Raw genomic sequence first — 27,609 nt, 5'->3', positions numbered from 1 at the left:
ATTTGCAATGGAATGACTACATCATCCACAGGACTAATTTAGATTTTATTCTGGTATTTCTCAAATATAAAAAGTCAAAATTCTTACATCAATCTTTAAAGAAAATCCATGCAAGCAGGTCAAAATGTGTACAACTTAATTCCCTTCCCACCCCCCCTCCCTTCCTTTCAGTTTTCACTTCACAAACCATGCTGGTAAGTAAACCAAATGTCTGCCCCTCATGTTTCTTTTCACAGCACATTGTTAACAGAACAATGCTAGGCTAAGCCAGGGGTGCAGTAAGCACCAAAATAAGATTTTTCACTTGAACAGCCTCTCTGCAATACCTCAGGATTTCTTGTGTTTAAAAGCATGTCCATTTTGCTTAATTCTGTCTCCATGAGATTTTAAACTTTAAGGCTCTTTTTCTTTGATACCACCATAATGTAACTGATGAGAATCTCAAAACCATCAGCCAGGAAAAGCAGCAGTACAAAGGAGACTCCAGCAATTGCAGATGACAACCTGTCTCTTCCCTTTTTCTTCTGGAGAACCAAATTGGATACATTGTACAGAATTTTTTGGTATGAGAGAAATCTCAAATTTGCTTTGTTTGAAACAGGTTTGGCCCATCAAACTAGTGATTCATGTAAAAACAAAATGCTTCTAACATTTAAATTGACTGGTAGTAGAAAAATTATAGCCTTCCTATTCCCATTTTTACAGCTCTTTCTTTCTTGTTGTAGTTAAGTGTCAGATTTCATTAGTGCTGAAGCCATACTGCTATCCCTTTACTGCAGTTGTTCCCTGTAGCAAAACTGAAATGTCTTCAGTTTATGTCTGCAATTCACAAAACATTTCTCTTTGAAAGGGAGTAGAAGTCAAAGCAATAGAACTTCATTCTGAAGGTTGCATAGAGACTGAAGAGATTTGTACAACAAATGCTGTTTAAAAAAAATCTGTCTGGCACTACTGAACAGCTCAAATGTGTGTGACCAAAAATATTTATAGGCAATCAACTCTGAGTTTGTTAGCAACAGCAATACTGTACATTTTACATTATTATCAAATACATAATTCAAGAGTTACAAAATAAGATCATGCATTACCACTAAATCTCATACAAGCTTGGATTGATTTCATTCCAGGAATCTGAAATGGAGACAGAGCATTTTCTTAAATGAATAAAAACCTCAAACTCTGGATTCTGTTTTAGCTTTCATGGATTTAATATAATCTTGTTACAAGAAAACCTATACAAGTTTGCTCAATTTAAAGTGTTAAAATAACTACTGAACAAAAAAGGTGAGCATTAAAGTGATCAAAAAAGGGAGCTAAATGATTCATTCTTTTAAAGGCAGCTTTGGAGTCAGAGGTACCCTTCCACACCATGAGTATGATTTTAATAAAGATTAGACATTCATTATGCTCAACCCCTCCTTCTCCTGTTTCACCTGGCAGAACAGTTTAAAGTAGTGAGCTGAGCAAATGGTGTGCCAGTCTGGAAGAGGTTCAGTGTAAAATAGGGATTCCCCTGTGTGCACTACTGAAACAGCAATGCTCCTTCCCTGGCCTCCCACCTCATGAAAGGATGGACAAGCTGTTGGCAATGCTTCCACCTGTAGGTGCACCTGAACACTTGTGTGTTCTTTCCAGTTCTGGAAGTGACCTGGACTAGGAGCTAAGAGACATGGAAAGCAGTGTCCTACCCATTGTTTCAGAAGTCTTCAGCTTTGTGGCTCATGCCTCTTGTCAGTAGTATTTATGCCTCTTCAAAGAGAGCAGCATTAAGAGATCAGATCATCTATCTCCCTAGTTTCACTGCATTTACATATGGCACAAGATTGTTTTTCTAGGAGTAACTTGTGGCAACAACATTTTTTTTCCTAAAAAAGTGTAACAGCACAAAAAAATTCATAGCAGCATTTTACACAATTTGTGTTAAAAAAGTAGAAGTTAACCATTTGTGTATTGAGTAACAAAAGATTTAAATTACATTTATTTTCCATTTTACACTCACTATTTACTAGTTGGACTATTTACAAAGGTTCAAATGTTGTATAAGAGAATGAGCTTTACCCAGAATAAACTTCACGAGGTAGTGGTCTACCTCGACCTGTTATGGCTGGATATAAAGGAGGTACAGTTGGGTTTAAATCCTAGAAAAAATTCAGAAGTAGGATGTTCATGTGAATTAGACTGTGTTCTTGTAGAAGAAACCATGCACACACACATACAGAGAGAGTAATCCTATGGTAAAAACATTAAGACCAACAGTGGATTTAGTTTTCATCTTCTTGGATGAAAAGCAGGAGAAATAATTAGAACAGGGAGGTTGTCAGCTGTACCTCATTTATTTCAACTATATTTTTACCAAGAGGCCAGCTTTTATTTGAAGAATCTAAAGAAATTGATGTTCAAACAGTAGAACTGAAGGATTTAAGAATTAACTTAAAACCGGGGGTTTCAGCACTCCTAATAGGACAAAGGAGTATTTTTTCTCTCCTGGTGTAGTAGCTGTCAACACTCCTGTCCCAAGCACTGCAGGCAGCACTCCTGGCTCCTGCAGGGCAAGGCACCTCAACACATGCTTGCTAAGAGACACCTCTGCAACCTCAGGGTGCCCCTGGTTAAGTCTTACTTTCCTCCAAACATTTTTAAATTGCAACAGACTGCAGGAACACTATATGAGATGTTTCTAATTGAAGAAAGAAGTTTTTGGAACCTGCAGTGTAACCACACCATGAACAAAACATGGATCAAGGTTAGAAGGAAAAGAAAGGGGGAAGAAAGATCTACAATGCTTTTCACACAAATCTTCTGACAGTTCACCAGCTGACCAAGTGATGAAACTACAGTCTAGTGGATAGTTTTGGTAGCTGCAAGACAAAGTTCTTGTTCTTGCCCTACTTTTATGTTACATGAAGATTGCATAGGACAAGGCAACCTTTTGGATAATTGAGGCAAGCAGTGCTTAGTGTTGGTATCCTTTGCTCTTGACAGGCTGAACGTGGTTTAGTGCTTTATTGTAGTCACCCTTGTGCACCTCTGCCTTCAACACATTCATTTACCCAAATACTGCCAGCTCAAAGTCTTAGCACTTCATCTGTGCATACCAAATAAGAGTTTAGTATTAGACTATCTGCTCAAGCTTTAACTACTGACTAAAACTCACAAGTTTTAAATAAGCTGAACACCACTGAGATGCATATTTTATTTTAGCAGATACGCAAATTTATAAATTTATATAGTCAAGTTTTTTTTTAATGGCCTAGTAAGGCATCTTAAAAAATCCCTATATGGCTTTGGTTTGCTGAAATACTACTTTACACTGTTAAAAGAAAAACATGTTCAAATAAATTTGACATTATGACACATTCACATATTTCACTTAGAACTGACAGTTATACAGATGCCTACATGTGATCACAGATGTCTCCTGTTGTGATGACACGAATAAAAAGGTAATCCAAATGTTTATCTCACAGTAGAGGGCAACCCGGAAGTCTGTGCAGAAGTGACATATAAGGAGTTATTATCTGGAAGAGGGGGAACCACAGAGTTTCCATTAGTGGGTGAACAGCTCAGTTTCAGTTTTTCCAAGTATTCTGCATGAACAGGCTTGTGACACTGAAGGACCTTGATTGCATCTTCTACTTTAAACCATTCTCTTTTCCTTCCTGAATCCACAAGAAAGAACAGAGGTATAAAATGTTAACAGCACTATTGGTTGCTATCTAGTTATTCACTTTTTCTCAGTTCCTTGGAAGTTGAAGTTGTCAGGCAAAAGAGTGAACAAAAAGACCTTGAAAGAACTGATTAACCCAAGAGATTCACTCAGGCTTACTGAAATGCAATTCATAAGAAGGAATTTCAGGTAACTCTCTTGAAGCAGATAGTGGACAGAAACTCATATGACTCTTTATATGCTCCGAAAGCCCCAGCTGGTCATTAGAGGAAAGTGTGATGTTATTTAAATTACTAGATACTGCCATCCTACATTGTTGTGCCCAGCAGAAAACCAGTCTTGAGACTGAACATGCATGCATGAGAATGGCTTGGTCTGATTTCAAAAGCCATGTTCCATACTCAAAGTCTTCATATGCATCCATATATGGACTTGCTCAGGTTAGGTATGAGTTTTAAAAAATAATATACCTTGTATCAGACATGTTTATGTAAGTTTCAAGACTTTACTAAGATCACTTAAGACCATCTTAACTTTTACAAGCTGGTCCTTTAAAATTCAAAGTCTCTGAAAATACATATAGCCAGGTCAATGATGGTCTTGTTAAAATGGAAGGAATTCTATTTTTTTTTTTTTTTGGTTTTACAGCATTATATGTACTCTGCTGGAATATACATAAACCACTCATTTAAGATCAAGGACACTTTCAAAAACACCCTAGAGTATCAGACAGTAAAACATTCTACTTTTTATGGAAAAAACAATTTGGCAGTTTAGTATTTGGCCTCTAAAAAATTACAATATTTATTTTGTCATAATGTTATAACAATTAGAGTATTCTAAGAATAAGAGTAGCACTATGTTGGAAGCAACCCTACTTATGTATTAAAGTATACAAGAACCGCATGCCTTGAATTTTTCAAGAACAGAATTAGTATTACCCCTGAATTAAACAAACTGCTTAAGAAAAATGAAGAGTTTGCTCACAACATTTTCAAGTGTAGCACATAAGGACAGATAATTAGTTTACCTATATTAACTGAATCCTCCCAGTCTTCCAGTATTTCTGTCACAGTAAGAACATAAACATACGTCCTATGCTTCCGATCCTGGTTCTGCTTGAATATGAGAAGGACAAGTTTAAATTCTCATCTAAGTAACTTACAGACTTACCACAACTACAAGATAGAAATTACTTACCTCTAAAGGATAGTTGCCAGCAAGCCTGACTTTTATTTTCACTAAACAAACATCTGTACTGATGAGACCCAAAATAATGGGAAAACAAAAGTTTTATTTGAAACAGCTATTTTCTTTTACTAGACTGAAAAAACTGAGCCAAACCAAAGACAATACTAACAATTTTGAAGATTGTGAAGTTCTGACCAAAGTGTCATCCAGCTAAATATTAGCATTATCCACTAGTACTGCCCTGGATAATTACTAGTACTTATCTTTTACACATGTTGTAAATTACCACCATACTCCACATTTGCTAAAACTGTTTCCACAACACATTTCGTGGATGAAAGTTCATTTAAAAAAACCCAAGCACTTTTTTCAAGATGGAACCACTGCATCATGTGGCCATGTCATCTACACAACGCTGGCTGTAAAGTTTCACTCTGTGAGTGCGGCAAATTAAATAGCCTATGCTTGCAGTCATGCCAAATGCAAAAATCATTGCCATCTGCTCATTCAGCAGGTTTGCCACCATGGCAGCACTCACCACGTGTTTCAAAGGCAGGTGTTTTGCACGGGGCAGGTTAAACACAGTCTGACAGAGCTGTCTGCTCAGGGCAAGGCCCCTATGCTGCAGCCAGCCCATGGGAGGTTGGCAGAGACATTGCTCCCTGCTACTCCAAAGCAGGCCAGTGGCAGTGTTTGAGGTGTTAGCCAGCCCATTAGACCGTCCTTCCCCTTGGAGAATAACTGAGCTCCTAATAAAACCAGGACCATCTGCAATTACAACTGTACTAAGAACCAAGAGATGTTATGGCCTAGCTGCCCTAACATATGACTGCATTCTTGTGCAAATAACCTTTCCCACTTAACTTTATTTCACTACAAGCTTAAAATAGTTTTGAAGTGATGTGCTTTACTAGGAAATAAAAATTCTCCAGGAGTTCTTTGTCAGTACCACCATTAAATGAAATACATTTATTTATAACATATATCCTTTCTGGCTGTAGTTCTAGAATAAGAGGACTCAGCAGCAGCATTTATTTCCATCTTAGTTTCATCTCCAAGTCACAAGGTGTGGCCCCCTCAATGGTACTAACAACAGTTTGTGGGAGCCTGTTGAGAAAGTAGGGCCTTGATTTAAGTTAGAAGTAACCTAGAAAAGTTACAACCAATTTTAAATGGCTTCAGAAGAACATATACCTGAACTACGAAGGAATCAGCATGCTTTGCAGCCAACAAAGTGACAGCTTATCCTGGGCTTTTTGGTCTGAGCTGAGAAATGGAGAAAACTTTTGTAGACTGACCAGCAGAGTTAAAACAGCCAAGTTTTTAATGTGTGGGACCATCCAGTTCAACTCAAATCCAAAACATATCAGAAAAACTACAAAGCTTCAGGAGCTCCTCTAATTGTGTCATGGCTTCCATACTTCACACACTGGGACACATGACTAAGTAATACCTCACACAGGAAATCCCTGTCAGGAATACACTGCCTATAAAAGCTGGGTGAAGATTTGTACCTCACTGAGACTAAGGGACTTAATATACAGCACAACATAGTAACAACTGGATGTATTAGGAGCTGAAGACTATTTAAACTACAGTCTGTTCTGGTCTAGAACTCAAGCAGGACTAAAATAGAATTCTAGCTAACATGTGTCCTTGCACTGTTGGTAGTTCAGAGTCTGATGTTAATACCTTCAAATAGATGTTTTGAACCACACAGTTTGCTAAAGGTTTGATATATCTGTTGTCCAAAGCCTCGGCCTTTTTTTAGCAAATTAAAGCCATAAAGAGAATTCATATCCCGACTCATCAATTTACATGTGTGAAAGTTGACAAATTACTTCAGCAAAATCTAACCAGGGAGGAAACGTCAAAAGAGTGCCTCAGAAGAGGCTGGTGTAATGGTTCAGAAATCCTAACTTTATGACTGGTTTGGTTTTTAGGGAATTTTTTTTCTCCATAAGTACTAATTTAATCTTTCCAGTAGAGGTCCAAAATGACTGAGATTAGCTCAGCTGGTGAGAGCTTGGTGCTGGATAACACCACATTGATGAGTTTGATCCCTGTACAAGACATGCACTTAAAAGCTGGACACTGTGATCTTTGGGGTTCCCTTCCAACAGAGAATATTCTGTGAAACTGGGATAAGTATCTTGAACTCGTCCTATACAAATCTTCACAGATCATGTAACACCTAAAGTCCTGTCTAATGCAGCAGGTCCAGCAACACTGCAAAATTATAGGTAGGTAATACTTATGAACTTAAGTGTGATGTTGCAGCTTACCAGTTTTCACAAAGCAGCCATTGCTTTTAGAACTCAAAGGAAACAGCTCACCTCAAATATCCCAAGTAGTCTGCCTAGCTTTCCCTTTACTCCAGCCTACAAAACAAACAAGAAAAAGTGTTAGTATTTGGTATTAATTTAAAAAATATAAAACATCTGTACCATCATCCTACATTAGCATACTTCTCCTTATTAGGGTTATTTAAGTAAGAGTTTTAACTTAAGTTTTAATTAAATACTGCTGCACTAATTTTGGAGATTCTAGTTTTAGACTCTTTATGAGTATTAGAGTACAAAAGCTTGCCCTATTGAGTAAATCAAAGAATCCATAAATCCTTCAAGGTTCCCATCCAGACCAAAATACCGTATTACTTCCCACATTTTTAATGTACTGTATTTAATAAAATAGATAAATCATACCCAATACTGAAATAATCTAGGAAAGGAGAAAGGACAAGAGAATTTCAAATAGTATTAGAATTAATCTGAAAGAAGCAATCATCAAAACTCCAGTGCTATTTTACACAGAAATTTAAGTACAAGTTTTAAAAATACAATAATAAATAAACTGTAGGTTGTTGCATGGATTTTGCAGCATAATGACTTCATGTGTGCTAGTTTTCATATCCCAAGTAGCTTTTGTCATGTAATATAAGCCCCAAATTTACATCCCCAATTCTCTGCAGTTTTGAACTCTTTCTAGCTAGTACAATTACAAAACACTTTCAATTCAGACTTTTATTCCAATATTTTAAAATAATCCCTGTATCAGCCTATGCTTTGTGATTTTTATCAATTCAGATAAGGTGGTCATTACTTTCTACTAAGACTCTGAGGTTTGCTTTTCCAAAAGTAATATATCATGCCTCTTCCAAGGGACATGCTTATGATCCTCCACTAATTCTAAACAAAACTCAGTCCATATGCCTGACACATAAAGGCATATGTTGCCTACTGACAGACAATATTTAGATTGTTTTTGTCTTGTTATACAACCAATATTTAAAATAGGGCTTCTTAGTGCTAAGATGACATTTTCTAGTTTTCAGTCTTTGCTTCCAGCCTTAGCTAAAGACAGTTATTGATGTCTTATGTCTTTATATAAAGGACCATATGGATCTTTATTACATTTTAATGAGTAACTCTGACAGGCTTTAGCAATAAGTCTAATCAAAGTCTTACAAGTGAATGTTTTTTGTGACTGCCTTTTTAAAGAAAGCAGACGGCTGGTGTTATTTATTAAGCCATTTGGATGAAGAAAGCCCAATCACAGCCTCTGCAAAATTATCAAGGCATTTTGCTTATCTAGAGCAAGACCTAGAGCAAAAGTTAATGCAAAACTAAATGCAATATTCTGTTTGTCTGCTGTGATGGCCAAGATACCTGTTAGAGCTCATAAAGCCAAAATACACAACGGGACCTGATAGATAAGTGATTAAGCAGCACATTAATTAGGAAAGTGACAAGCCCTTGTTTTGGGCTGAAAGAGTAAGGTATGCCACAAGAGGCACTAGATTGCTTGTGTTTTATACTGGGTAATGAAAAAGCACTTATTTGTGAAAAGCAACATGCTGAAGAAATGATTTTTACTGATCAGTCCTAATTTCCTCAGCATTACAGTATCACTTCAAGTGAGAGTCTGACAACTAATATTTAACACATGGCAACACCACCATGACCAGCTAGGTTTACTGATACTGAATAGCTTTCATAGAGGGCTTTTGTCAACTTACTGGTATCCCATAGTCACAATGTGAATTTATCAATGTAACTCTAAGTGGAATTTGCTTAACACTTTCTCTTTTCTCCCTCCAAGCAAATAAATGGTTTAAACAAATGCACTTAGCTGAGTAATTCTGAATGAAACTATTAGAAGCACTCCATTAGATCATGTGTAACAACTTCCCAAAGCTTGAAGTGAAGCTTTGGTGCAACCAGATGTTGCTATGTAAATGTGATTACTATAACCGATGCCTAGTTACTCTCAAATAGACATGTTTACCAAATGTAGCATCATCCCTGCAGACAGCAGTATATTTAGAAAATCTCTACACTCAGAAGTGCAAGAAGGTAGTAATTCAAAGTCTTGTGATTTTTTCCCAAAACCATTATTCAAGTGAATAATCTTCACAGTTGAAGAAGCACCTTGAATTTGACAGTCATCTTTTAAGTGCTTTTACTAACAAGAATATTTCCTTCAAGTTTTTTTCATAATGTGCTTCAAAATGTGTCAAATTTAAGTGCTAGAGGACCAAGAAATAGTTCAGCTTTATCCCCAGAACATCAAAAGCAGTTTCCCCTTTCCCAATGGTAAGCTTCTAATCCAATACAGTGGTTAAATTCTAGACTTTGAACCATTTTGCCTCTCATAAAAACATACTTCTTCCTTTGGCTTTTATGTACCCATGGCTCTTAAAATATGGTTCTTCATGTAAACAGAATCCTATTGGCTTCTGTAAGTGTGTAAGGCCATCCAAAAGTTTGGGAAAAAAGCCTGAAAAACCCCAGTTTTCTTCTGACAGACAAGCTGTTGAATTAAGTGCTATACTTGCCCAGAACAATTCTCTAAGGAAGTCTGAGTGCTCTGCAAACAGGACCTCAGATCTGAACATTATGCATATATTTTAGCATTAGTCTAACTCAGCCACAAGAGAGAGAATTCAGCGCTGCATGCCATGATCGGTGTGCCCGAGGTCACTCCTGCTGAGCTGCGGAGGCACTGCAGCCTCAGAGGAGCGCCACACTCGCCTGTGCCCTGCAGATGGAGCCAGAGTCACGCTGCAGTTCCACGGCTAAGCCAACAGCTACCAGGGCAGAAAGTTGCTGAAGATCTGAAAGATTTGGGTTATTTTTAACTCCAGCATTTGTAGGATAGTATTGTTGCCATTTTATTGGCTACACTCCTGAAGAGATGGTGGCAAGACTACTCCTGCCCCATTTTTGCATACTTTTACAAAACAAAATGCTTGACTACATCTGCCCTAATCTTTCAGCTGAGAGTGTGCTTTATTTATTTCTGCAGTGTCTAACTAGTTCTAGTCTGTAGCACCCGGTCATTTTTCAGATATTATATGCTCATTGGAGCTAATTCCTTTATTTCCTGTGAGAAGTCTTAGATGATATTACTGTCATTTTCACAGTTGCAGCAAATGATCTTCAGGATCATCCTCTTCTTCTCAGAAACTATATCCACACAGGGCTGAGGGAAACTGCATTTTTTCTCATAGGCCTTTCAATACACTACTAAAGCAAACAAAGCAAGAGTCTCTTTTTTGTGAGATGGAGCCAGAAAAGGGAGTGGTTCACAGTTCACAGAACATCTCCATTTACAAGGCTGGGCATCATTGGCTTGCCACTCATTTGTGTCATTTTTCTTTGAACAGTGCATTTTGCAGACAACTTATTTTAATCTTTCATGCTATGCAATTAAAGGCAAAGTTCCAAATTCATTAATGGAGTAGCTCCTCATTTTGATGAGGTTCAAGTTCAATACCCTTCTGGGATTGCTTTATTCTATAACTTCATTTCGGTATTCTACTTGCAGGTTTGCAAAAGTTTATTTCATCTAAATAATTAAGGTAACTGTCAATTTCCAGTAACCTGTGAAATGTCAGACAACCTAAAATGAAACACTAACTATCTAACTAATGAAACACTAACACTAACTAATCATTATCACTAACACAAACAGAATTGAAGAGTAAAAAACCCCTGGAGTCATGTACACAGGCAGACAATGAAACAACTGCCATGCATGTACATTACAGAGATCTCTGAGTTGTAAAACATTCTCAATACACTACTGTTGATGTTGAAGTGAGGGTATTTAAGCCAGTGGGCTATCAACACTTCTACCATTAAAAAATGCTATTATAACTCCCATTATGAATTTATCCATTTTAATAAATTAATAGAAATACTGAATCATGCTTAGTTTGTGCATGACCCAATACTGAAGAAACACATTTCAAACCAGCACCACTGTGCTTTCTTTGAAGTTTATTCATTCACAAATCTCTTAACAGTTCACTGTACTGTAACCAGCCTGCCAGGTGACATTGACCTTAGTATAAAAATAGAAAGGACATCCACCTTTAGAAAGGTCAGTATGAATTTCCATGGCTCAAACCCCTAAATACCATTATTTTTTCTTTAAAAATGGCACTTGGCAATCTCATGGAAGCATACAAGACTTACCCAGTAGCTGAAGAATATTTTACTTTATGGTATGAGGTTCTAAGTCTGATCAGCTATACAAGCTATCATACCCCAGGAATTCTAAGGGAGTAGAACAAGTGTAACCAAATTGTTTTTGCTTATTAAAGCCCCTAGTCTGTGAAAACTCTTCATGCATTTGCAAGCACAGCTCAAAGCTGAACATGGCTGGAATTTTGTATTGTACTCCAAAACACCATAAAAAGCACAGTCCCTTCAACATCATCCATTCTTTACCATCAAAGAAAAAACCCCAAACATATGACTACAGTTTAATCAGCTTTAATTTAACATGGAGATGAGACTTTACTATCCTTCACCTTGGACTATAAGTCAGATCAGCAATTATAATTACCACCATTCCTAAGAACACTGAGCAGAGGACTGGGCTTTTTAATCCTACCCATGGAACTTGTGACAGTGGGAAGACAAGACTCTCCCTAGAAGTGTTACTACTGCTTGGAAACCTAAATCTTTGCTGAGTCATTGCTAGAACCCAAACTTTTTGCTCCTTTCAAATGGACTGTATCCTGTGGCTGAGTATGTCTTGTGTGGGTCAAGATGAGCTCCTCCAGCCTGGAAGAAACACCTTTGGTTCAGTGAGGTTTATTCATGCTTGAACCTTGCTGCAGGAAGGCTGCTGAGAGCAGCCAGTAATGAACCAGTCTGTTCCCCCAGGAAAATGGGAGAAGGGTCACTGAGTCGCAGCTCACAGATCTCATTTTGGCACTGAATAGCAGGCAGTGCTTGGTGCAAGTCACATCTACATCAAGTTCCTAAGCCTCAACATCACAACAGAACCAGTTTTAAGGGTAAGCAAGATGAACCATCAAATAGTTTAGCTAATAGAAAAAAATCATTACAAATACTAATCACCAACAATATTAGCCATAGCAAAATGGGATGAGAAAACTGGTTAAGTCTAGTTGAAATCCTACAGTTCACTCACTTACCAGAATGTATCCAATTTATAAAAAAATCATGTACCTTCTATTTCAAAGTCTGATATTTTGATTTTTCTTGCAGTTTTATTTGGTTTAGACATGGCTGTTAAGATATTAAAGAAACACTTAATATTTTTCACAATTTTCCTAGGAAAAATAAACAGCAAATGAAACCCCAGAATTCTGAATTTGAAACTAAAGTGTTGTAGTATAGGGAAACTGCATGAATTCATCATGATTTAAGCTCTGTTTTACCTGGTCATAGGGGTAGAGATAGAAAGGCAGACTATAACCATAGTGCTTTCTTTATAGATAAGCAGCCATAAACATATGAATTCTCAGCTGCTCAGACAGATCAGTTTCTAATCTGTTTAATTTGAAATGTCCTCAAATGTTTGCTGATTTCTTGTTCTTATACAGCTACATGTTAATGGTTAGTTTACCTTCACTCTGTTCTAAAAGAGCTGCAAGTCAAACATTTTCTTCACAAACACAGAAATGTTACAACACTATAACATGCCATTTGGCATAAAGTCACAGTTTTACTTCCAGTACTTGTTTGTAAAGGCAGAGAAAAATTTAGTTATGAAATGAAAAAAGAAGCTAAATTGATTAGCTCACCTCACCACACTATACCCCAATTCTAACACACAGAACTGCAGTTCTTTGAATTTCATAGCCACAAAGGTCTGTCAAGTACTGGATAAAGGAGGTAATTCCCTCTTCCTTCTTGGTTCCCATCTGAAGACAACAGCAGCACAGATCAGCTGGATTTTTTGCTTTGTTTGGTTTTTGTTACCTCTTCATAGACCTCTCTCACGGCTGCTCCCCCCGGCTCTTCCTCTGGTTCCATTCCTCCACCTGGTACAATCCACTGGTCTGGGTATCGGCTACTGCTTACCAACAGCACCTGGAAAGAATTGCAAGGGACTGTTAAATACAGCTCACAAGTCAGGAATCTCACTGCTACCTGCTTGTCCAGCAAGGCACTTATTCACCTAGCCAGATGGATTACAGGCTTCAGAAAGAAAACCTAACAGGCAAGCAGGAGTTGGAAAAAGAGGAACACAGTTAACATCCAATGTGTTTTATGAAACTAAGTCAAGACAATGTCATTGTGATCTCTTTGTGCAAATGCTTTCATTGGATGCTTAACACGATGTGGAAAATACAGAATAATGTGCACAGGAGTGAAGGCATACAACAAAGTTTTAACAATATTTTCCAGAACTAAGCTTCAAATCCTAGAGATGGCAAAGTGTGAAAAGTAAGACATTTTCATCACAGAGACGTTAAATTAATTCTTCTGGAATGGCATCTTCTGGCTAAAAATAGACCTTTGAAAATATTTCTCATTTTTAGACAGATACAAGCTTCTTTTTAGTTACTGAAGTGTTATGTTAGCATGACATGCTTACACTATTGCATAACTAAGATACAGCAAGAGTATTTCATTGGCCCTTGTCCAATTTGATTTCTTTTAAACATTTATGTAAGAGGAAAAAGCACAACACATTGAATTTGATTTCTAAATTTAACATTTTTTCCCCCAAGATGCTTTAATTTCACTTAATTTGACTCTAACCTGGTTCTGTCATTGATACACACCAATTTAAAACTCCCTCTCTGTAGGACCTGCACTTCATAATATTCAGAGCAGAAAGATGTTAGCTACCTGTCCAACAAACTAGTTTATGAAGATAAGACCTTGATTCAGGACCCCTTGGAGATAAGCAGTTTAACTTATATTTGAGACACATCCCAGGTACCAAGACATACTCAGTCATCTGTGTAGTAAAAGACTTCCTATTCTAAGCATTGCTTACATGAACCCTACCCTGAAGTCAAAGGACAACTGTGGGGAGTAAAAGGGCAGGGTCAGTGCTCAAATCTTGAAAAGCAATTATAAGACTAGAACAAGAACCTCAAGTCTAAAGGTTAGAGTTTTAACTGGTGCCAGACAATTTAAGTGACCGTCCCAGCCCTCACCTTTATGGACTTCAAACTTACCCCTGTTGGCTTAAATAGGAAAATGACTCTGCTGACAGTAACAGGGAGATGATTACCACTTACACCACGTCCCTTTGGCACTCAGGGAAATAGGCTGTAGGTTCACCTACAGGAACTGCGAGTGTAATTCAGATGGCTGCACACTTTGTGCATGCAATGATATGTGTGCATACTGAGGTGCACCTGGAAGAGCCTTCTCTGACAGATACTGTCCTGCAATGTTTATCTTGTGTGCAGTCAAGATTAGTACAGTGGAGAATCCTTTAGGGTAGGACTAATTTCCCCAAAGCTTTTTCCTATGCTAAGGAATACAGCAGAGACATCATTTAGTACAGAAGCATTCTTAGCATCTGATCTAAAAGTTCATGTTTTCAGTCAACTCAAGTACTTTACTCAGCTACCTAAAAACCTAAGAATATTCACAAAAGCAATAAGGTTAGACTCAAATGCATCTCAACTTGATTTTTACAGCCAAAGGTTTTGGTTTCCTAGGATCCTTTGACATTAACAAAAGATTCACAGAGCGTACACAGCTCTACTGAAAGTAATTTTAGAAAATGTTTTTGAACACTTAGTGGAGCACCTATATCACTACAAAGAACCACTTTAAGCAGTGCTTAAAAAGCAGTTGTAAAAATCAAGTTATGAATTCACTTCTGAGTTCCAGATTTAAGCAGTAAAGAATTTTCTGCTGATGAAACTAACACTCAATCCAGTCACGTAAAAGCTAGCAACAACAATAAACAAAAGGATGATTATCATAAAATCATTCCCAGCTTGGCAGAAAATTTAAAATCAGCATTCATTGCTTAGATAAGGCTAAACAAAAAACTCATAATTATTACCATGGGATAAATCAGGTTGCTCATTCTGGCAGTGTAGTGTAAAGCCAGGAGTTTTTACGCCTTTATATTTAGTAGTTGACTACTGCTAATCAGATCAATAGACTATTAAGATGGGCTTGTACATATGTTAGCTTTAAATTACCCTATTAAAAAGCAGAAACAAATACATCTATCAAGTAATCAACATTAAAATACATCAACTCTTGTAGATAGGGTTTACAGCTGCATATACAATAAACTCGCAAGTGTTACAGCCTGGGAATTAATTTTAGCAACCATCCAAACCTCTAAGCCTGGAACTGAAGCATTTTCTCAAACATCTTTCCCTCTATGCTTTATTGTCCTGTGATCCCACTGCTTTTACAGTCTGAATCCAAGAGATCACACTAAGATATATCCCTGAGATCCTCAGATGCACAATTTTTTTTACCATTAACACACGAAGCCACTAGGGCATGAGGCATCCATGCTGGGGCAATGCTATCAAAAACATACTTCGTGCTAATCAGATTCCACAAACAACAAGACCTGATAGCTAGCAGCTGCAGGATTGTGTGGTAAGGCTGAAAAGCATTCCACAGACTTTTCCAGTATAGCATCAAGCAGTCTTCCATGTTTTTGGGTTTTTTTCTATGCTGTTTTTCATTTCATATAGTTTTGAGGTATTTCCATCTGTAAGTGGCCAGAAGATACATCTCCCAGTATTTAATGATGAGAGTGTAAATAGAAATGTGATTTAACTATGAAGACACCAAAAAGCTGTGGTTGGTTGACACTGCACTCACATGCCAAGAGAAGTGCAAAAATCAGCAGCAAAAATGCAGCAATTCAGCTTCCCTTAACAGAAGATAATCAAACTAGGAGAAATATGATCTAGGTTGCCTGGACAATCCAGTCTTGTCTGAGGAGGCTCATGGTCAAGCAGATTACAATAGTCTACTGGAAAAGAAAAGACTGCAGAACCTCACACACCTGTATTTTTTCCTGGTTTATGCACACCAAATTTTACACCAAAACCCCATTAGGCTCAGAAGAAAAAAAAAGCAAAAGTACTTCCTATGCAAAGAAGTCTGTGTCCTGTATCCCCAGATGCAGAAAAAGGGCTAAGATTTGAGTTGCATTACTAGAGGTCACTGCCTTTCCCATGTCTCTAAGACTTACTGTCCATAACTTTTGTTCAAAAAGGGTACAGAGTACTGCAGTGCAATCTGCTTGTCTAGGTATACAGCTGAGCTTATCTTACTCCAAAGACTAAGGTAAAGATGCTGTAATGCTGCCAAGTGAAGAAGTAAAGCTGCAAAGTTCAGCTAAGAGGAAACAAAAGGAAAAATTCTTCCATTAAGTGTTACCAGCCAAGTTTCACCTCACTTCCAAGTCCAGGAATAGAAATGACCTTTGAGTGTAGTGAGGAGGAGAAACTGCTAGCCAGTCTGCTTGTAATAAGCACCTATCAATACACATAACCATAATATGGTTAACCAAAAAGGTTATTACAGGGCAGGTGGCATCATGGGACTTGGTCACTATAAATGCTACGCTTGCAGACAAACAACTGAAAATTTCTAAAGATGCTGAAGTTTTGGCCTTTTTAGTGTTCTCAAGTCAAAAGCACTCATGAAACAGTTAGTAGCCCTGTATTCCAGAAGACCAAAATGGTAACAGCTCAGAGTAATATAAATTATAACCACAAGATATTAATCTTGATATTTTTTCATATTAAGCTTTAGAGAGATAAAAACTGGTTTAAGTTTATATCATTGCTTTCTACCTTTCTTAACTGAAGGACATTATACTTTACCAAAATAATTGTATTAAAAACCAATTTACATTAAAAAAGCAAGAATAAAGTTGCTAGAATTAGCTAGAGCAGACCCCCTCAGAGCTGGGTTCTTTAGACTTCAAAACAAAGTGATCCCCAACTTGAAGTTGAAAATATACCATCCAATTTTACAATAATTATTTGTCATCAGATGTCAAAATTCTCTATTCCCAGCCTAATCCCATCTATTCTTGTCTTTCCCACTGCACACCTCATTTTCATGGCTCCCACTACTCCAGTAAGCTGTCCAGCTTAATGTCTGAATTACCTGATGGAGTCAAGTCTGCCCTTCTTTATAGCAAAGCTGGCAGTTAGAAGGAGCCATGTCCAAGAGAAAAGGAATCAACCCCTCACTCCCAAAAGACAGCTGAGCATTTGTGACTCAGCTGCAAAGAACATCACACTGCCCAGGTGTACTGCTCAGAAGACAGGTGTGAGGAAGACAAAGGATTCAGCTCCCAAACTCGACAAAGGTGAGCACACACAAATCATTTCAGAAGATTTAAACAGGTCAGAGTATAGAAAAGATCAGTAAGGCATTAAAAGGTACCTCTCAGGTACAAAACAGTGCCAAATGCTGTTAAGATGTATTGCATATTTTCATAGGCATCAGAAACATTAAGAGGATAAAACAACCAAGCCTACTTGGAGAAAAAAGACAGGACCTACTCTGATGGAGTTAATATAATATAATTTAACACACTCAATATGGAAACTCAGCCTACATGGTAGGTCTGCTTAAGTCACAGGCAACTGAAAGAGTCAGAAAGATGGTTTAATCCTAATACAGCCAAAAGGGTCAGTCAAGCCCTAAGATTTGTTTAAAACCAGCCTTATGCTCAGGGAAGAATACAAACAGTAAGTGCTTTATTATTCCCTAAAATTTTCAACTTCCAATTGTTTTCACCTCAGGAGCTTCCTTAAAAGCACTAGGGGACAACTTTGAATGCTCCAACTCAGGAACACTATTGAGAAGCATCTTTTACAAACACTGGATCATATTTGCAGATTTAACTGTAAAAATTTTTAGGCAGAAGCACACATTTCAGAGAGCATATGTCAATCTGCTACTGTAATTAAAGAGATTTCCTTTATCTAACAGTTTTTTCCTCTATTTCAAGAATCACAGCCTCATTTTAGTAGTTATGAAACAGTTTTGCAGTTCCCCTATAGGTTGATGTGGTATCCTTGTCCTAGAATGCCATTACCTTTTGGCAATGAGGTTGGAAAATGCAGCTTTAAACCTTGCCATAGCAATGCTACACAGGCAGCATTTAGTAAGGAACATTTGCCTTCCTGAAAAGATTCTCAGGAGAGTGACTGCTTTTAGTCCTCATTTGTTACTGCCAGAATTTTCAAAATTACTTTATTTTTTAAACACGGAGAAATAACATGTGCAAAGTTATTGTAAAGTAATAACAAAACCACAGGATCAGACTGGACAGCATTTTAAGAGCTAATTAAAGTCAAGACTGCAACACCTTTACTTTCCCCCTAACACTGGGATAATGAGTTTATAGGAAGCTGATCTGGATGAAAAGTAGATTCCCCATGAAAGCTTTGTCCAGCCTGCCCACACAACACCCATCAGGACACAGCTGTTCAAGGGGCAGTGCTGCACAAACTGGGGCAGGAAGGCACCACTGCAGCCTCCCAATTCCAAATGGGCCTGCACTAATTTTCAAGAGCCTCTATTAAAGGCCACAGACTGAAAAGCAGTCCCCAGCTGTGACAGAGGTTATAAAAGATGATTCAGCCTCACTGAACAGGAGCTAGCACAACAGCAGAGGAATGGCTAACTAGCAGTACATTAATCCTAATGCTCATTAATTTGAGCACAAATCTTGAATGCATCTCGGAAATCTGGGTTCTGTCTACACAATATATTAAAGTCTGAAATATCCTCCCAACTTTACTTGTATATCCCTTTTCAAAGCAGCAACACAGCACCTGGATATCAGTCAGTGCTACTGTTCCCCCATTCTGAAGATGAATGGTAAAGAAATATGGGTATAATTATATAATACTATATATAAATAATTAGATCTGCAAACTATTTTTCCTTTGAGACTTTTTAACTTTAGGGCTATATAGCAATAAGGAGAGACGTGTCAGCTTTTTTTCAGAAGAAGTTTTGCATTGACTTGCAATTACAGCTGTAATATTTCATAAAAATTTATTTCATATTAAACACAAATATTTGGTTAACATGTTACAGTGACAGAATTTTAGTGTCTTCCTCTGGCTATTTAATATACTTCATTTTGTTCTTTGGCTGAAGTGTTCATATCAGGAATAGAACAGCACTGTACTACTATGGCATGCCAGTCAGAACAGATTTCCTCACATAAAGTGACTCAAGTCACCTGTAGCATTCCATCTCCCCCTAAGCTTTAGCATGCTTTGGAAAAACAGATGTGACAGGTCTCACAGTGTGATGAAGGGTGCAGATCTTGCACCCAGACATATGACAAAAGGAAATAATGAAAAAAAACCCTGCAAACAAATAAGAAACTTCCCACATGTACCTATATAAAAGTTTTACTTTTTACTGAGCAAGAGTTTTACTTCTCACACTGGGCCAGTTCCCAAATCCTCTGTACCCAACAACCTTCCTCCCTCATGCTTGCTAATGCAGACCAAGGGAGAAACCACAATTCCAGGTACCAGGGGAAGAGCTAAATTAATATTGCAGCCCATTTCTTTTTAACTTGAAACCACATCCTAATCTCAAGCTGGGGAACTGGGCTTTGCTGGTTACTCAGCAACATAATCTGTTTGACTGAGGGATCAGCTTCCAAGCACTTGTCAGAAACAGGAGCTCCAAGCCTTTGAGAGCTGCTCAGCTGCAGGTAAAGATTTGACAAGGTTATTTCTTGACAAGTACCAGTTACCTTTTAGCCTTTTCTATCTTTGAGATACATCTTTGAAGACTAAAATTTGTTTTAAAGTATTTACATTTGTAGAACTGGTTTCACCGAAGTGCTTAAGCACTAAGTCAAAAAGCCAACAAATTAAAGTAAGTTTTCAAGAGTTCTACAAACAAGACTGGGAAAAAAATACACATCAACCTAAGGTCTGTGAACTCACATATCTACAAAAGATGTTTAAAAAAACATGTGTACAAACTCTAGCTAGAGATAAGAATGCATATATGTGTATGTAAATAGGCATATATATATCTAGCTATGATATTAATGCATTTCTGAAGAAGTCTGCCAGTGCTATTTCACAGTAACTTGGAAGTTTTGAGCCCCACTGAGTTAACTGAAGCAACTCAAATAGAAACTCTGCCACCAGTTTAAATCCTAAGTAGACTTAGGATGGTGCAAGTAAGCTAAAAGGATATTTTTTCTAGTATCTTAACATAAATATAACTGGCTCAAAAAGACATCATCTTCAAAACAGGGTAAAAAGTGCTTTGTTACAGGACATCTTAGACTGATGTTATACAAGTACAGCCATATTTCCTTCTCCCCTCAGCCCAGCCCTCTTCAAGCAACTATCAACCCCATTAAACATATCCATATGGCATAGAAAAGTAATACCACAGGTATAGAAAAAAAATTTTGAGATTTCAAAATAAAAAAAAAAACCATCATCGTTGACTGATGTCAGTATCTGAAGACTTATGAGTGAAGACTGAAGATTTTTGCCATGGTGGACAGTTGAATTCCCACAGCCTCACTAAACCTGCAGGCTTCCACTGCTGGCAAGTAGTTGGAATTTGTGGAAAAATATTCCAGCATGAAAACATAGTGTGTATGCCACACCTGCAGAGAGCTGCTTTGCTGTGAACATAACAAACACCAGTGTCTTGTATCCAGAGTTGGCTACCTGACAACATTCAATTTTTCTTAACATTAACACAAGCTTTAACCCCCTATGAGCTTGCAGGGATACACTATAAGCAAATACTGCCTCTGTAGACACATCATAAAGAGCCATTTTGGAAGCTGTTTATAGGTCTTGTTTTTACAAGCTATACCCTTTTCTACAGCATGCAGATCATAGATTCATAGAATGGTTTGGACTGAAAGGGACCTTTAAAGATCACGCGGTAGCTCCAGCCCCCCTGACACAGACAGGAACACCTGCCACTAGAACTGGTTGTTCATCCAGTTGAATAATGTCCAAGTGTCAAGAAAATGCTGAGGAAAAGCTAAGGCAGCAATCACCCTGTGTTAATTACTCTTCCTGTCCATTAGCAGGGCAGGGACATGAAACAGAGAAAATAAAAGCCACAGTGTGCTTGAAGTCCACAGTGAAATGTGTATTGTCTGTCATTTAAAATATGTCTATATTCTATCAGACCATCATAACGCAAGGTAGGTAACCCATACCACTATGGAGACCATGCCAGCCTTAAATGAGGTGCCATGGTCATATCCCAAGTTATTTGAAAGCACACATTATTTGCATGTTGTCACCTGAGAGCTCTACACTGAAGGATAAAGAAACCAAATGAAAAAGTCCATGTCAAGAATGGAATATCTTTCATGACTCTGCAAGTTTAATTACAATAATTCCTCGAACACTCCATTTTGCCAGGGTAGCCAGGTGATACTTCTGGGCTCTGGTTTTATGGATCAGGTTGCATAACAAAAGGTCCTTCTGGCTTTCAGACCATTTAACCCAATGCACATAAAAATAACATTTTGCTTTTTTCTTTAATAAAACCATTGCTAATATAAAGTAACATCTGTACAAACTAAAGAACACTATCTTTTAAAATGATTAAACTGTGACCATCATAACAAGATATAAGAAACGCTTGCTTAATCAATCTTGATATTCTACAAGCAAATAAAGTTATTAAATCAGACCAAAAAGGAGCTATAACACTAGGAGCTTATAATTTTTAACTCAAGGACACAAGATAAATAGTTGAGATGCAAGTGTATGCCCTGCTACAGAGGGGAAAAAAATTTCTACATTTCCTGTAAGTATGTAACAATACATTTTTCCTCACTGTCTCAATATAAAAAAAAAAAAACACCTTCCCATCTGTTTTCATCTCATGTACAAGGCTGAACAACAAATGCAAAATTAAAAATTGAAAAGCTTGAAGACTTTTTTTGCACATTAAACTATTTTAGGTCTGCCACTAGTAACTGCTGACTGAACACTAAACTAGGGCTTTCAGTACCATATTTGATTACATAAAGCACTCTTACAGATGCCAAAGTAATTAGAATGCACTCAAAGTTTATATTCAAGATACTTAAAAATAACTACTCATTTATTTGTAGTTGATGGAAAAAAAATTAGGTTTTAAAATTATTTCAGTTACTCAAATTGCTACAAAAATTATGTTTATTACTATTTGCTCCTGCTGCTTTAAAGGCATGCCTTGTTCTCTGCATTGAAAAGTAAGAATCCCCTTGCATACCTTCTGTGCAGACCCTAAGACAGGAGGGTTTTTATGTAAAACCACTGTTTGCAGCACACTGAATGTCTAAACAATTCCAGCCTGTGGAAGCCCTTCAAGAGGGCTCTCCTGCAGGCTTATTCTAGAGCTGCCATCCCCTCCCAGTTGCTTAAGAGAAACTTGCATTTCCTCCCAGCCCAATCTGCCAGCCCATCCCTGCCTGCTGAATGCCATCAGCTTTTTGCACACACCTACCAGCTTCTTGTTTGTTCAATGCAGAAAGGCTGCACCCCCCACACACTGCATGCCCACACAGCCTGGTTTCTTTTTTTCTGGGATTTCTCCTGCTTCATTTCCAGGATGTTTTTTCTTCCTAAGGGCAGACAGTCCCTGCAATTACTCATTTATTTCCTTACAGAACAAAAGGAACCAGCACTTCAGCTCCTATCCAGCCATTTTGCTCTCTCTTCAGCCCAAATGACAGTGCTAAGACCAAAACAGGCAACACTTTAATGGCAGTAGTCCAGGAGACATCCTTTAATACCCAAAAACCCCAAAGCTACTGGGCACTTTACTTGGCTATTTGGGTTTTCTCCTTCTTAAAGGATTTTTCTTTTTAAATCATACACTATGACAGCATGAAGGAAACTAAATCTAAACCAAAGTGGGCTGTATAGCACTAAATCATTCTGTGTGGAGGCACTTCCAGATGAAGAAACATGATTTTCACAGTGGTGCAGCTGAACAACCATCAGTCATCTCGGGTCCAGGTTTTCAGCTTCAACATCAGCTCTCCAAGCAGCAGCTTTTGACAGGTGGCAGGACTGCAGGGAAGCCCGGTTTGCAGCCTGTAACACTCAGGAGAACTGACTCAACAATTTTAAGCCTGGCAGCAAGGAGTGGCAAGTCCAGCAGTAAGCCAAACTGGACAGGGGGCTGGAGCTGGGAAATAGGAGCTTGGAGGAACCACCAGGCTGAGTTCTGCCTCAGCAGTATTCTACAGCACACCTATGTTCCAAATTGAGAAATAAAGAGCAAACTGAAACTCAATGTAAACAGTTGTGTAATAATAGTAATAAAATAAACAGAGGTATAATGAAGTGTAAGGGATGGGTTTGGCCAGTCTTTTTCCATTGACATGTTACTTCACCGTGCATAAAACTCAGCTGTAACATCAACATCGAGGAGGCTGCACAGGCAGCAAAAGGAAAGCAGTATGGATAAGAAATGGACCAGGAAGCCATAACAAGCAGATTTTGCTAGATGAACAGTAGAGATATTAACTGTATTAGTGACTTGCCCAGTTTTTGTCAATGGGCACAAAAAGCTGTTACTGAACATGCCTGAGTCTTTAGTCAAGAGGCAGCATCCAGAAGTCATGATATCAACAGGGAACATCACATGAAGTTGCAGAAGAAGGATCACCTCAGGTGAGAACACTGCTGTGGATTTCTGGTACAAGTTTAGATTGGCAACAAGTGACGTGGCAACAAGTAAGAGACTTGGATATCACCAGAAAACACAAGATAACTACACAACAGCTTTACAGTCATGTAGAGATGGGTCCTATTGCAACATTTTTTCTGGTATAGCTAGAGAAGTGTTAGCAACCTTTTGCACAGCATGATCCCATCTAAAGCAACCACAAGTGTCACCCACATTAAAAAATACATTTTCCAAATGGAAGGAGATGTAAGAGCTACCATGATGACCAAAAGAGAAAATTGTTTCTAAGAAAAGATGATTTAAGTCTTAAAGTTCATAAAAAATGCTAAGAAAGGAACGACTGCTCTCTACAGATATGTCAGAAAACTAAGTGCAAGAAAGGAGGAAAAAAAAACTTAAGCTCAGCTATAACTGGCTAGGGACAAGCCTTTTGGACAGTCAGAATGGAAGTAGAAAGAAAGGTTAATTCTAAGATCTGTACCACAAGATTGCTATAGATACTCATTCCTCCAGAGAGAACCTAATCAGATGAAAAATAGACCAAATTTAGTCTGCAGACAGTATCTCTAGAAAAAAAAAAGTTGAGATTTGGATTTCTTGCTTTTAAGAGTCCTAAAAAGAAATGTATTGCTAAAAATTGTTTTCAGTTGCTGGTTCTATTTTCTCAACTCCAGTGTCAAGCAACTCTTTGCTTATCCTGTAAATCAAAATAACTATGAAAACTATTCTATTCTGTAGTTCCCCTCCACCTCCCAATAACTTCTGCAGGAGTCTCCTGTTCCCTTCTTCTCCAGCCGCTGAGACACCATGCTTGTGTTCCTTTCCCGCAGAAGTTACCCTACCCTTAAACACCCTGGAGGTGTAGCTTGGCTGAAAACTGATGGTGCAACCTCTAAAGACTTAGAAAAGAAACACTGAAGACATTTACATGGAGTAGACCAACAGAGAAATCACCTGGACAAGTGTTCAAGAAAACAGAAGCAAGCCACAAGCACCCAGTTTGGGGAACATGGCTCATGACTGAAGCTAACCACAAACAGCAGTCAGGCATCAAACTTGTAAGGAATAGATTCTGTACTGACACAGAGGAAGCTGGCACTTGGGGAACAGCTCCTAAGCGAGTTCAAGCTGTTGGCACTGCTTTCCTGGAAATAACTTGTCAGAAAGCAATTTTAACTGTTTTCACAGACATAACCTATGTCCTAAATCTGATCTGATGCTCTCCCATCCACTTCATCCTCAAGTATGTCTACCTGCATGATGCCAAGGCTTCATGCCAGCAATACCAGTACTCCATCCAGAATACACAAGGAACTGCAGTGCAATAATGGTCAGCACCCACTCTTCTCACACAGCCCAGCCAAGCTGCTACTACCATGCTTAGCCTCAAAGGATGTTATTATACACAAGCAGTATTCTGAAGCAGCCAGTGATCTCATTGGACGCAAGACTGAAAGAGAACGACAAGAAGTTGTATCAGGAAATGAAGAATGAACACAAATCACTGACAAAGGGTGACCTTAACCATGAATTTCCAACTACAATTGGTGCAAAAAGTTGTAACAGTGGCTCAAGTGTACAAACTCCAAATAAGTCTGGAGTTGCATCCAAAAATTCATATTAAAGTCACATAAATGGTGAAGTATGTTGGAATGTCAGAGACCAAAGAAAAGCTGTAACCCATAACAAGACCTTGTAAGACTCCTGCTGGGTGCCTTTCTCCCTCACACTAGTAAAAACTCATCAGCACGGTCCCAAGGTTATATTTATAACACAAAGGAAATAATTTTTCTTTGCTTAAACCCAAGTGCCTGTATTTTTTGATCAGGCCTCTTCCCACTGCATTATATTTACTTAGCAGATTTGTAAGGAAGACATTCGCTGTACTGACAGCTTGGGAAGGGCACCAGCATCTTCCAGCATCTAGATAAAGGCAGGAAAAGCCTCTAAACACTAACCTTTATAGTTATTTCATGGCTACCAAACAAGAAAATGGAAAGAGAAGTCGCAAAAGGGTACGCGTCCAGCCCGAGACCATCTACAAAGCATTGTGCAATGAAAGCATCAGCGAGCTCCCAGATAACGGGCAGTGCCATTGACCTTGGCTCGGAACACGGGACAACTTTGTTGCCACCTCCCGACTCTGCTGCAACACAAAATTCCGGGGGAGCGCTACCCGCTACAAACACAGCCGCAGCAACAACTCTCCCGAGCCCGTTCACAAAAATATTTCTAAGCCCCATTTTACTCTCTCCGTGAGAAAACCAGGTGTTCCAAGCGCAGGGTTTTTTTATCGCACCCAAGCAGGAGGGGCAGGAGGTTCGCCTTAGGATGACACACCAGCCCTGCCCTCCACGCGCCATTATACATTAACCGGTTTTCCGCGTGTCACGGGCGCACAGACGATAACCCTGGAGTTCCAGCCGGTGTCCTGGCCCATCCCGCCCCGCCCGGAGAGCTCGGTGTCCCCCTCCCTTCCTTCCCTCCCTGCTCTCCTCTCCCCGCCGCGGGGGCCGGGGCCGCGCACAAAGGCGGCGCCGCGCACGTGGGCGCGCACCCCGCCGCCCCAAGATGGTGGGCGAGAGGCGCGCCCGCCCCGCCCCCGGCCCCGCTCGGACCGGCATGGCCCGGGGGCCGCCCCCCCACCGGCCCCGGCCGGCCGCCGCCCCTGCCGGCTCTCGGGGTGCCGGCAGCCCCGGCACGACCGTGCGCGCTGGGGGCGTCCCCCGGGAGGCGCCCGCGCCCCGCGGCCAGACAAAGGGATGCGGCGGCGGCGGGGCCGGCGGGACGGGATCCTCGGCCGGGCCGGGCCCGGCGCCCCCCGCCCCACGTGCTCGGCGGGCTCACCTCGTCCTCCCGCTCGCTGCGGAAGCACAGGCACGCCGCCCGCTTCTTGTAGCCCTCCCGGTCGTACGTCCGCGTCTGGTTCGGCTTGAATTTCATCATAGAGGCGGTGACACGCGGGCTGCCCCCGGCCGCCGCTGCCGCCGCCACGGCTCCTCTCTGTGAGCGCCGCCGCCGCGCCCCTGGGACACCGGCGCGGGGCCCCCGCTCGGGAGCGGGGCTGGAGGAAGGCCAGTCCCAGCCGCTGTCACAACAGCGCCGCGCCGCCTCTGCCGCTGGTGCCGCCGTCCCGGGAGCTGCGCCGCGCCATGGAGGCTCTCCCGGCGCCCCGAGCCGCCGCCGCCCGCCCGCGGCGGCCGCCCCTGCGCCCCCACTATTTAACCGTAACGCGCATTCCTGCGCCCGCCGCGCCGCTCCGCGCAGGCGCCGGGCGGGGCGGGGCCGCGGGGGGCGGGAGGCGAAGCGCCGGTCACGGCGGGCGCGATCGGCGCCCTGGGGCGGGCGCTGTGCGCGCCGGGGCAGCGGGCGGGCTGTGTGGGGCGAGCGCTGTGCGGGCCGGGGCAGCGGGCGGGCACCGCGGGGTGGGCGCTGTGCGGGCCGGGGCAGCGGGCGGGCTGTGTGGGGCGGGCGCTGTGCGGGCCGGGGCAGCGGGCGGGCCCCGCGGCGTCTGGGCAGGCGCCGCTCCAGGGCCGCTGGGCCGGTGCCCGGTGCCCGCTACGGCTGCGGGGCGCGGGAGGGCTGCGGTCTGTGCCGGCAGCCGCCGTGGCGCCGAGCCCGCCGTAGGTGTGCGAGACGGAGCGGCGTTCCCTGAGCGTACATGGGGTATGCACATGGCTCGGGTGCCGTAACAAGAGTGTAGCTTTGGCACTGTAAGTTAACCCCTTTTGGAAATAACTTGTTTTTGGAAAACATGCTCTACGCAGGGTGCGGGCAGCTCAGGCTGGTTTGGTTTCGTTTATATTATATTATTTG

General features: G+C 40.3%; 1 protein-coding gene across 2 annotated transcripts; it reads right to left on the bottom strand.

Annotated features, from left to right (window-relative positions):
• Window positions 1-269: 269 nt before the first annotated feature.
• On the bottom strand, window positions 270-26,992 carry NUDT4 (nudix hydrolase 4). Of its 2 annotated transcripts, none has more exons than XM_059473402.1 (5): window positions 26,641-26,992; window positions 13,102-13,212; window positions 7,195-7,239; window positions 4,698-4,785; window positions 270-3,659 (listed from the first exon to the last, which is right to left on the bottom strand). In XM_059473402.1, the coding sequence occupies exons 1-5, from the start codon at window positions 26,737-26,739 to the stop codon at window positions 3,457-3,459; spliced, it is 546 nt and encodes a 181-aa protein (XP_059329385.1). In that variant the 5' UTR covers window positions 26,740-26,992; the 3' UTR covers window positions 270-3,456. The 2 variants fall into 2 exon arrangements, with proteins under 2 accessions (XP_059329385.1, XP_059329386.1); XM_059473403.1 differs by having other exon boundaries at window positions 4,698-4,782; window positions 26,641-26,983.
• Between the last annotated feature and the right edge of the window lie 617 nt (window positions 26,993-27,609).

Source organism: Ammospiza nelsoni, chromosome 5 (genome assembly GCF_027579445.1).
Source record: "Ammospiza nelsoni isolate bAmmNel1 chromosome 5, bAmmNel1.pri, whole genome shotgun sequence".
In the NCBI taxonomy this organism is placed as follows: domain Eukaryota; kingdom Metazoa; phylum Chordata; class Aves; order Passeriformes; family Passerellidae; genus Ammospiza; species Ammospiza nelsoni.
The sequence above is the reverse complement of the archived record's forward strand: the minus strand, read 5'-3'. Positions and strand labels throughout refer to the sequence as shown.